The sequence below is a fragment of the Taudactylus pleione genome, unplaced genomic scaffold (genome assembly GCF_031769625.1).
Source record: "Taudactylus pleione unplaced genomic scaffold, aTauple2 ptg001886l, whole genome shotgun sequence".
Taxonomy (NCBI): Eukaryota; Metazoa; Chordata; class Amphibia; order Anura; family Myobatrachidae; genus Taudactylus; species Taudactylus pleione.
In genome coordinates, this window is record NW_028286283.1 from 64,151 (window position 1) to 76,189 (window position 12,039).

A 12,039-nucleotide genomic window follows, 5' to 3' on the forward strand; every position below is an offset into this window, starting at 1 on the left:
TCCACTGCCGATTCAGCTGCCAGCACTTCCGCGTCAGGTGGTATGAAAGCCACCTGACGCGGAAGCGCTGACATCTGAACTGGCAGTGGCCTGGCCGGGCAGCGCCGGGCAGCCGATCGTGGGTGGCCCGGGGATGGTGCAGAGATGGAGACAAGGCTGTCTCCATCACTGAATAAAAAAAAATATTGGTTGGTCAGGGGAAGGGGGGGGGGGTTTCTGGGTACTTAGAAACCCCCCCTCCGTGCGCTAGTGCCCGGCACAGCCCTCTCTCTGCGTCAGCCCCTACGTACTGTAGCTGCTCCCTGAATGACTGTCAGTCAGAAACTGATCCCCTTAGAGACCCTGATGCAAACGGTGTGGATTGATAGGTCTTCAATAAACAAGAAGACAGTCAATATGTTAACAGGGACATTAGGTCAACAGGTAATTGGTTGACAGTGACAGGTTCGACAGGGCTAAAAGGTCGACAGAGTTAAAAATTCGACATTCAAATGGTCGACACAAAAAATGTCAACTTTTATTTGTTGCTTTCGCCTAGTCATAACCCCAAGCCTAAGCCTAAAAATAACAGAAAAATCATTAAAAACCATGTGTTAACCTTTTTTTGTGTGTCGATCATCTGAGTGCCGACCTTTTAATCTTGTCAACCTATTAACCTTGTAGTCCTAAATCACTATCGACTAATTACCTGTCGAACTAATGTCCCTGTTGGCCTATTGACCCTGTTGACATACTGTTGTTGACCTATTGATTGCCTACCTTTCTATTGTAGACCTATTATCCGGATACCGGTGCACACATATGATCTGTAACATATCTCTAGTTCTGTATGTTGGATGCAGATCTCTCTCGTTGTACAGTAGGTGGAGAAGTGTCCTAGACCACCTGGGAAGTGAGAAGTGTCCTAGACACCCTTGGTCCTAACTCAGCCCCCAGTTCTAGCCCATGCTCCCAGGTGACAGCTGATATATGGGTGTAAGGAAAGCTAGTGATTGGTTGGTTACTTCCGCTCACAGTAAACGCTTCTTCCACTTACAGAGCTGAAACGTTTTTCTCTGTGAAGATTCGAAGGCAAAAACCGGCTTCTTCGTTGGGATTGTAGGTTGTTGTGACAATCAAGTATTTCCCGACAGGAAGCTGGAACCGGTCTGACACCCCCCGGTACTTTCTGTACACGTCTACGCGAGCAACCTCTTTATTTTTCTTGAAGAAATCCTTCCCCACCGGGAACTCTGAGAAAGTCTGACACAGATATGTAAATACAAAGCTTAGTTATACAGTTTAAACAACCGCTACTTGTTCTTATTGTATATCTACCGTATTTGTGATTTTCTGCACCGTTTAAAGAAGCTACATTTTGGACCTGTCCTTCCATAATACAGTGCATAACCCATATCTAAATGGTGGGGGTCCCTCGTCTGTCTCCTCCATGTTTTAGAGCTTAGGGAACCAATAAAGTTTTCTTGAGCCTTTAAAGTTTGTCAGCTGTAATGTATGTCTTATGTGCAGGGTTACCCATGGTGCATAGTGTTGGGCCTTTATGTATCATTCTACCATCATCTCACTGATGTAAACGCCCAAGCGCTGTAATTATTGGCAATGACTGAATCCATTTCTGGCCACATAAAGATGCATTAGGAATTGTATAACACTTGTAGATCTAGACCCAACAGTATACACCAGTGAGGCCAACTTTCCACATTGTGTCCCGTATTGTAGACCAGTCTCTAAAGGTGTCGTCCAGCCTTAAAATAATTGTTGCCAGGGAAGAACAATGGACATGTCCTTTATTTAAGGCTAAATTTACTAGCGCATAAAATACACAATTAATGTGGTGACTTCCAGTGATCTGGTTATAATGGGGGGTTATAACTCTACGTTGTAAATGTACTAAGACATTGGCAATATTAGTACATGTACCCTCAAGGGAAATACAACAGAACCAACTAAGTAGTTAGGAATGATTATGATACACACATACAGATGGACCATGATTGTTTAGGACCCGGGGCCTGATTCAAAGCCGCTCGCTAGATGTGTATGCAAATTGTGTAGGCACTGCTATCGCACAGCAATGCATTAGCACGCCCAGTATTTCTTAGTGCGCAATCACATAGTGTATGCAGACACCCACCAGCCTGTTTTAAAACCCCCACTTGTGCACGTCATGTCCAGGAAGTGTATGCAACCATCGGTACATCGGGTAACATCGGATGCAATCGCAGCGCTTGAGGTTGACCATACCCTGCCGCGAGCACTTCAGTGTAAAAACAAGCCAGGTGACGTGTACTATGATGCTGTCCTATAATTATGCACGCCTCTAACACGCCGTTGAGATGCTCAGGCCATACTTCACTACCCTCACGATTCGGCCGAGAGCCTCCCGAAAATCGGGGCCGCTCCCGGCCTCCCAGGAAGGCAGGCAAGTTTCCAGACCTCCGGCGACGTGTCCGCACCCCCGCAGTTGTAAGTATATAGAGCCCGGCAGCTGGGGAACTGGTGATGCGATTCGCGCTGAATCGCGTCATCGTTGCTCCGCCCCCTGCTCCACAATGCCATTAATATCGGCATTGTGGAGAGGGGGCAGAGCAACTCTGACGCGATCGCGCTGTCACGCCCCATGCTCCGCCCCCAATGATGAGCCACTGCCGGGTTCCACCCCCTTTGACCGTGCCACGCCCCCCTGCTGTGTAAGCCCGACAGCTCACTCCCGGAAGGAGGGAGCTAAATGTCGGCAAGTCTGGCTCAGGCACGTCTGCGTTTGCACCTCCACTCCCCCGTTCTTAATGGCCAGCCCCTGTTACCAGCTACAAACGGCTTCTCCTGACACTCACTCTGCTGGGCTGTCTATGCGCAGCGAGCGAACGCATTGTGAACTTTCACTAATGTATGCACATGCGCACTGCGATACACACACATGCGCACAATGCATACCATCGGCAGCAGCGAGCGTTTGCATCTTAGCGAGCGGGTCTGAATCAGGCCCTGATGTCACAATCTGGTGTAAGCGACCATCGATCCAAGCAACCTCGCCCCCAACATTCTATGTCAGTGCTAAGGGTCAGCGGGAACATCGCCATGAGACTGGCACTAACTCGCGAATTTAGTTATAAACAATCGTGCTCCATCTGTACATACATAGGGAAAAAGAAGGAATGAGACAGAGAAAGTCCTGTATATTCCGGAGTGTAGAGGACACCAGGACAGCAGGAACATCATACCTCATTGGGGATCTGCAAAATAGGACAAGGAAGGAACTAAGTATCAGCCTCATAACAAATATTACATTTTATATACAGTGTGTGTTGTCAAATCAAGGGGGTACATCCAGAAGCCCTGTATGCATTTTGGAGGAATTTACTTATTTTTTAATACCAATCTATGTTTATGATACAAATAGTAATTTGGGATGCCCATGTTTCTTAGTTTATTAGACTGATTCTGAGTTCTACGCAAAGCCGAGGGCGGCCATGGAAGCCTGTTTCACTACCTTACGCTAATGTGAGAATCTGTAGTGCTAATGCGGGGGTTCATGCATCTGCAAGTGGAAACCCGTGTTGCCCACTGGTTTGACGCTGGCTGCCGCAACTGTCATCATTGGCATAAGCTCTTGCACAGGCCCCATGCTAGGTGCGAGAGATCCGTCAGAAACAGGCTGTCCTCCCCTTTATGCATGAATCACAGAGAGCTTTAGATACACGCCAATGGTGACGTGCAATCGCATTGTCACCGCCCAGTTGCTAACCTAAAACGCCCTATTACATGGAAAAGACGGATCCGACCGAGTTCCAATCGACTCTGAACAGGATGGACATATGCAAAAATGCAAAAATTTGCATCTACGCATGCGCTGTTTTGCAAAAATTCGCCATCTGCGTCCGTAATCAGAGATCTGACCAACACAGAATCAGCCCCACTGTGTAGCAGTATACATCTAATATTAATTGTAAAACAAAAACTTTTCATATTAGCTCAACTATACACAGTTCTGTCTGATACCTATACATTGATAAAATTGTACTTGGTTGATTAATGATGAAATTGGGTTTGTCATGATGCTCGCCATAAAAGACCTGGTACGTGTCAGTATTTGTATAAGCTTGTACTGTATGTAAGTTCTAGATCATATGTATTTTCTGCTTTTGTTAGATAATTGTTTTTGTCGTATGCTATATGTCATCTGTATTCATTGGTTTTATATTCTGTAAGATTGTACTTATTTCATTTGTTAAATCTCAATTTAATAAGTTGATGCTCTTATTACTCTAAATAGTTATGTAGTCTGTTTAGAAGAGAGAGATTGCTTGGTTGTGTTAACCCTTTACATGATGGGGTGTGACATGTTAACTCTTTTATCTATCAGAATGCACAGTGTGAGCAATTGGGTAATTACATCGCAGGCTATTATCGGCCTTCTACAGTAGATGGGGACGAGCGGCTTCCTGACAAATTAAGGTGGTCGATCACCTGACAGATTGGGATCAGGAGGGACTGATACCTGTTGAACCAATCCAATAGAACCTGACACTAACCTTATATATATAGTAACCAATCATAAATAAATCCTCTCCTTGGGGTTTCTTCCTCCTGCGCTCTTTCTGCATCAGACTCACGACAACCGCACAGCGCGGTGCGCCTGCGCTTCCTTTGTGGTCATCATCTGCGTCCTCCAGGGTGATGCGGAACTGGGGGTTGGTCCAAAACGTTGCTATTTGTGAAAGACGAGTATTAATAGGAGAAGAGGAAATGACAATTATAAGAGTGATTAATGGTATAGTTATGGTATAGTTATAATTCACCAGTGTTGCTAATATATTGTATTTATTACCAGTTATTTAATATACTGTATGTATAAATAAAAATATATCATAAATAATACCAGGAGATTAGTTAATATTGTTGATTGCACTTGTCCTCTCTTAACAAGAACGTCCGTTTCAGTGGTCTGTGGACCTCATTCAGAGCCGCTCGTAAGCGGCCGCTCATTCGTTCCGAGCGATGTTCGCACATCTGCGCATGCGTATGGGTTTTAGTACGCATGTGCGAACCAGTCAGTGCGGCCGAAAATCGTGTGCTCGCAAAATAGCGAATGGCTACTAATTTGAGTGACAGGATGAGGCGTTTGTGGGTGGTAACAGGGGAAGGTGCTTGAAAATGGGGTGTGGAAATCAGAACGCAGGCGTGCCAAAAGGTCAAAACGGGCGTTTAATGGGTGTGCATAATTAACAAAGCAGCGTCATCGACCACGTCAGTTGGGTGTCTTTTAGCGAGAACTGCTCGCATGATTGCGATAGAAAAAACCAACCACAAGAATAGCGAGCAGTTCATACGCCGTTCGATGTACTCGATTAATCTCATAAATAGCGGACATGACGTATAATGCGAGCGGCCAGGGGGGCGTTTTTTCAAAATAACGACCGCATGTTTTGTTCGCTCGTTCAGACATAGAGGCGCCAACAGACCGCAAAGAGCGAACGGTCAATTTAAATATCCAGCCCCTTTTTCTGAACAAGCGAGCGCAAATAGCGTTCGGCTCTGAATCAGACCCTGTGTTCCCATTAACAGGGTGGGTCTGTCCATCAGCCAAATAATTCTCATGTTGGCTTCCTGCATCGAGGTCTCTTGGCCTCACAAGATGTACTAAGTGGAGAGTGGAGAGAGATAAAATACCAACCAACCAGCTCCTAACTGTCATTTTTCAAACCCAGCCTGTAAAGTGACAGTTAGGAGCTGATTTGTTGGGACTTTGGGCCTGATTCAGACCCGCTCGCAAGCACATTGCGCTCGCAAGCGGGTCGATGGTGGCCCAGTGCGCAGAAGCGCGGCGTGCGCCAGCAGTGCGCGAACCCAGTAGCGAGTGAGACCATCACTCGCTCCGGAGCTTGCAGCAAAACGGGGCGGCTGTCGATGTTGATCGACAGCCGCTCCGTTTTGTAGGCGGGTAGGGGGGGTGGCTGAACAAACGGAGGCGTTCCCGAAGGAACACCTGCCATTTGTGGGCGGCTCTACTGACATCACTCGTGATGTCAGTACTAGTAGTAGACTTCCGGCTCTATTAGAGCGGGAAGCCCACTTGGCATTGCCAGTGCTGAGACCCTCCCTTAGGGTCTCCTAGCAATGTCGATGGTCGCGATAATCAGTGGGTGGGCACCCACAGCTTAGTGAGCGGACAAGAAAAAATAAATAAATAAATCCTCCCCGTCCTGAATCAGAGCGTGCGCTCGCAAAAAGCGAGCGGCTCTGAATCAGGCCCTTTGATTGCTTGATCTGTAAGCAATACCTCATATACTGTAGGTAGAATTGCACAGATATGATTGTACTGACCTGATGAGATTGGACTGCAATGGAAACTACATTATCTGCACATATTACTGTGTTACTGTGAGGTCGGCTGAGGACCTTACATGAGTGTGGTGAAGTTTATTGGCAAACCTGTAATTTATCCTGCTGGATCAATTCAAATCTCATCTGATACAATGTGGTTGGCTTTACAATGACTGGTCAGTGTGGTTAAAATGACCCAAAGACCAAGCCATATTTTTATGCTGAAATAGTTTATGCCGGGTGCTGTTATTAATATGAATAATCTAATTTATTACACAGTGAAGTAATTGTTCGGGAGGACATATATCTTGATGCAGACTCCTAGTAGGTAAATGTACTAAGAATGGTGTTTGGTCGAGATTGCAATCTCAGGTGTGTTTGACCATTTTTTTCAACTAGCAAATTTACTAAAGGAAAACTAGGGCGATAAATCATGAAACGTTCTGCAAAACTTGGTTGAGAACACAGATAGAAATAAATGCTCCATCGGCCAAACTCGTAAGTACTTTTAATAGCCAGGGATACAACTCCGGAATTTACCAAGAATCGTGATTATAATGACGGGTGTAATTTTAGCAAACTCGCTCCTAAATAGAAGTTTTAAATAGACCCCCTCCTGAGCTGCGCGTCTGGCAGAAACGTACACACATCAGTGTGATCTGTGTATATTTCTGTCTCTAATTACTCTCTAAAAGGTTCATTAAAATAAAAAAAATACGTAGCCCCCCCCTTCGCCAAAGCATAACCAGCAACTCCTGAGCCAGTCCTGATTCTAAAAATACGGGGGGGGGGGTAAAATGACTAGGGTTCACCCATATTTTATGAACCAGCACTGGGCTCCCAGAGCCAGTCCTAGTTTTAAAAATAGGGGAAAAAATGTTGTGGGGTCTCCCCAATTTTAAAACCAGCACCGGACACAGCCAGGGGACCCTTTCACCGGGTCTCCCCAGCTAAAGCATTAACACCTCAAGCTGATCAACTCAAACCAGGAAACTCAGGGAGGTTGGTGTCCCCCGAATAAAGGGGTCCCCCCTCTCCTGAGCATCCCAGGCATACGCTGCAGCCCGGGGCTCTTCCTTGCACCCCTGGCCGGTGGGTGCAGGGGTAATAGTGTCAAAAAAAGATTTATACTATTGTTTTTTTACAGAGGAACTACAGGTGCCAGCGTGCCTGCCCTTTGGCACTTGTCCAGTAGGCTCCCCAGGACTTGGCAAAACAAAAAAAAACGTGTTACACGGATCAATTCAGACATGTAAAGATATATACCACATTACCACATATATCTCTACACCGGTAAATGACAGAGACTGGGATGTTTTTGTCATTCGCCTGGTCCACCAGCCAATCAGAGCCAGCTTTACAGTTAGCGGCCGCTGATTGGCTGTGACCCACGTGACTGTAGAGCGGCCTCTTATTGGCTGGCCAATTTGGCGAATAACAGAAAGCTGATGTTTTTTTTTCATTTACCGGAGTAGAGATATACAGTATGTGGTAACACATATAGCTCTACATGTCCGAAATGGTACAGGTAACTCATTATTGTGTTTTGTCAAGTTCCGGGGACCCTATGTCATTTAAAAAGAAAAAAAAAACATTAACCCTTTATTTATTTTTTATCCCCACACAAGCAGCCTGCACGTATCTCACTGATAAGTGCAGGCTGCATGTTTGGGTGAGTTTGGCAGCAGTCAGAACTCGGGGATAAACTCGTTCACATGACACATACACAATCGAAAAACTTGATTCAGCTGGAAAAAGTCACCCGAGCTTCAGCGATGCTGTGAGAGTTTAAACTCGGACCAAACACCGGGCCTGATTCAGACCCGCTCGCAAGCGCTATGCGTTCGCAAGCGGGTCAATGGTAGCCCAGTGCGCATGCGCATGACGGAGCCGGCTCCATCATGCGCATGCGCGAGACCCTGATAGCGACGGGCAAACCGTCGCTCCGGGTCTCGTACCAAAGGGGGCGTACTGTCGATGTTGAGTGACAGCACGCCCCCTTTGGTGGGCGCACCGGGGGAGTGGCTGCCCAAACGGAGGCGTTCCCATGTGAACGCCTCCGTTTGGGGACGGCCCCACTGACATCACGAGTGATGTCAGTGGGAGAGATTTTGGCTCTGTGAGAGCCGAAATCTCTCTGGGGCTTGCGGCAATGAGGCTCTTGTGGTACACACAAGGGTCTCGTCGCAAGCCCCATGGTCGCGATGGTCAAGACCATCGCGTCCATCTTCCTGGCCGCTCGCTATAGCTGTGGGTGGTCACCCACAGCTATGCGAGCGGCCAAGAGGCCGTTCTAAAAAAAAAATAGCTCAGCCCTGATTCAGAGAGAGCGCTCTGTCAGAGCGTCCGGCTCTGAATCAGGGCCACCATTCTTAGTAAATTTACCCCTTAGACTTGGTCTCCTGACCACAGGTGATTAAGAATGTCTGGTCTGAGTAATATATTGCAAATTCCAGTGGCCAAAATATAATGAGAAATGGAAAATACAACTGGATCCTGAGCTTACTGGGCAGTGCACTCTAAGCCTGCTTTCCTGTGTCATATCCAAGGGCAAAGTGAATAAATAATTACTCAAATTTGGCATATCTAGAAAAAGTCGCAGGAGGAAAGGTATGAATTAAATTGTTAAAAGGAGGAAAACCCCTTCATGCGTTTATTAATAATAATAATAATAATGTTAGACAATGTCTCTCTTACGGTTGCCCTTGCACCCTCCTGCAGTGCATCCGGCTGCCCAATTCCCCTTAAATTCTGTTAGGCACCACCTGTGATTCTCATCATTGCAGACAGTGTCCAGGTTCAGGTGACAGATTTCCACTCGATAAAACTCATCTAGGAAGGAGGAAAATGGCAGCCTGCCGAGAGAAAAGAGGAAAATCAGGGAGCGATCAGTGCGCGACCTCAAGGTAAGAACCTCTATTTCTCTGCTCCCTGGTGCTGTTCTCTTGTTACTAGGTATATTCACGTCACTGTCACTATCCCCACAATCCCTCTAACGAGAGCTGAGAGATTACTGTCCTAAGCGGCCAAATCATTTAGGAGAATAGAAAACTGGACTTTATTAGGTAATAAGATTGATGAACGAGACCTCTCTGAGGAGCCAGGAGGGTTTATCCACAAATAGGGCCTGATTCTGAGTTAGACACAGCGGCAGGCTGGTGAGCATCTGTTGCTGCAGTCGTGTCTGCGACTTTATGCTAACGCTGCTGCAAGGCCCTTCCCTGGTGTACAGCTGTGCGTCCGCATGTGCAAGAACTGAGACGCCCACTTTGTGCGCTGAAATACCGCTTGGTGCTTCTTCGTGCAACTCTACGACCACAATCGGGACACATGCCCTGCGTGACATATGCACAGTACAAAAGATAAAATCACCCAACTACATGGACATAACGTGCTACATGGAATCATTGCCGTACAGTTTGTGTGGTTTTATTTGCAATCTGAATTGGAAACGTAATGACCAGCTCTCAGGGTTTTGCTGCTAGAGAGATTTGTATTCATCCTGATAATCTAATAATTTCTCCTTATTCACACGCAGCTCCCCCAGGGACCATTGGCCTCAAGCAGATTTGGGAATAGAGTAATACCTCTTTTCCACTAGAAATCCGGGTCCGACCTGGCTTTTCAGACATGGTTCCAACCCAGGTCCAACACCATTTACACAGCACCATCGATCTGGGTTATTCTCGGGTCAGCCCCGTTCACACTGAACCTGGGTCTGCCCTGCTAAACTTGTGAAGTTATAAAAAGTGGGAGGTTTCTGCTCCACAACCACCAATCTGCTCATTTAAGGCATGACCCAGGTCGGATAACCCAGGTTGCGCCGTTTACACTGCACCATTACCCAGGCCCATCCTGGGTCCAACCCTGGTAGCTACCTGGGTTGGATTGCAGGGTCACTTGACCCGGGTTATTTTTCAAGACCCGGGAATCCGACACTGGTACTAGGTGACTCAGTGTGATTCTGGTACTGGTCCAGTGTGAACAACTGGACCCAGGAAATGACCCAGGTCCAGTCGCTGGTGTAAAAGGGGTAAGACTCGGCTCCGACCCATGCTCACTCTGTGCTTAGTTTCCCGTGTTGAAGCCGGGTTTCGGGTGGAAAAAGGGGGGGGCAGATGTAAAATGTGCAGAGAAATTTAGATCTGAGAGGTGTGCATCCAAATTGACATCTAAATTGCAGTGTAAAAATAAAGCTGTCCAGCATTCGTGGGCTACATGCAAAAGCAGCCAGTATTTACCCTGCATTCAAAAAAGATGTATGTATCTGCACCCCTAGCAGTGCAACGTGGTTTGTCCAGGTACGTAGTTGCTTGCTCTGTCTTACTCTATTCCCAAAGCTGGATCAGGCCCCATGTCTAATGTCTGTGGTACAAGCCTGAACTCTGCCTGGCAGGGCCGGCTGTAGGGGTGTTCGACTTGTGCGGTCGCACCGGGGCGCAACCCATAAAGGGCACACCCATCCCCAACATCCCGATTTCAACAGTACTGTCCCGCTGTTCCACCCGTGAGCCGAAGTGGCCCACGGGTGGTGAATTTGGGAGATTGGGGACCCCCATCGCCGCAGCTGTGCAGCGGTGCCGGACCCTGGAGTCTGAATGGATGCTGCGCGCATGCGCGTGGCATCTATTCAGTGACGGGAGAGGGCAGGTGGAAGCCCAGCTAGTGAGGCTCCCCCCAGCCTGACGTTATTTGGAGGCGTGCCATGCGGGCACGCATCCAAATAATGCCAAATAGGAGGCATGGCCTATGGTAATCAGGCCATGCCCCCATTTTTGGTCGCACTCGGCTATCCCGCGCACGATGTGAGTGCCTGGGGCCGAGGAATTGGGGCAATGAGTTGCGTACAATCTAACAGTGTTTACTCACCATGTTTCTCCATCATCGCACTTGAAATTAAGCTCCGCTCTCACTTTTGGATCAACCTCACCCCATTCCGGGGCACTGCAAGTACAAGAAGGGAGGAATAATATTGTAGATTCTAGCATAATAATATTATAATGTAGTCAGATAGGTAAATAGATATTTGGGGTCATGTGTGTGGAGGTGTTGGCCAAACATGTCTGCCTGTGTCTCACCGGCAGATAACATTCGTTACAGTATTGTAACCCGCATTGGGTGCTGTTATTTATGTTAAACAGATAATACCCTGACCATATACATTACAGTATTGTAACCCGCATTGGGTGCTGTTATTTATGTTATACAGATAATACCCTGATCACATACATTACAGTATTGTAACTCGCATTGGGTGCTGTTATTTATGTTATACAGATAATACCCTGACCACATACATTACAGTATTGTAACCCGCATTGGGTGCTGTTATTTATCTTATACAGATAATACCCTGACCACATACATTACAGTATTGTAACCCGCATTGGGTGCTGTTATTTATGTTATACAGATAATAGCCTGACCACATACATTACAGTATTGTAACCCGCATTAGGTGCTGTTATTTATGTTATACAGATAATACCCTGACCACATACATTACAGTATTGTAACCCGCATTGGGTGCTGTTATTTATGTTATACAGATAATAACCTGACCACATACATTACAGTATTGTAACCCGCATTGGGTGCTGTTATTTATGTTATACAGATAATAACCTGACCACATACATTACAGTATTGTAACCCGCATTGGGTGCTGTTATTTATGTTATACAGATAATACCCTGACCACATACATTACAGTAT

General features: G+C 46.7%; 1 protein-coding gene across 1 annotated transcript in view; it reads right to left on the minus strand.

Moving 5' to 3' along the window:
* The window catches only part of LOC148436232 (calpain-8-like), a gene marked incomplete at its 5' end in the record, with an annotated part of 30,124 nt that extends 18,856 nt beyond the window's left edge, over nucleotides 1-11,268 (minus strand). Inside the window, 4 exons of the mRNA XM_088465165.1 lie at nucleotides 1,037-1,242; nucleotides 4,533-4,708; nucleotides 9,022-9,179; nucleotides 11,194-11,268. Coding sequence (XP_088321291.1) covers nucleotides 1,037-1,242; nucleotides 4,533-4,708; nucleotides 9,022-9,179; nucleotides 11,194-11,268 — 615 coding nt within the window. The remainder of the gene's footprint in view (nucleotides 1-1,036; nucleotides 1,243-4,532; nucleotides 4,709-9,021; nucleotides 9,180-11,193) is intronic.
* Between the last annotated feature and the right edge of the window lie 771 nt (nucleotides 11,269-12,039).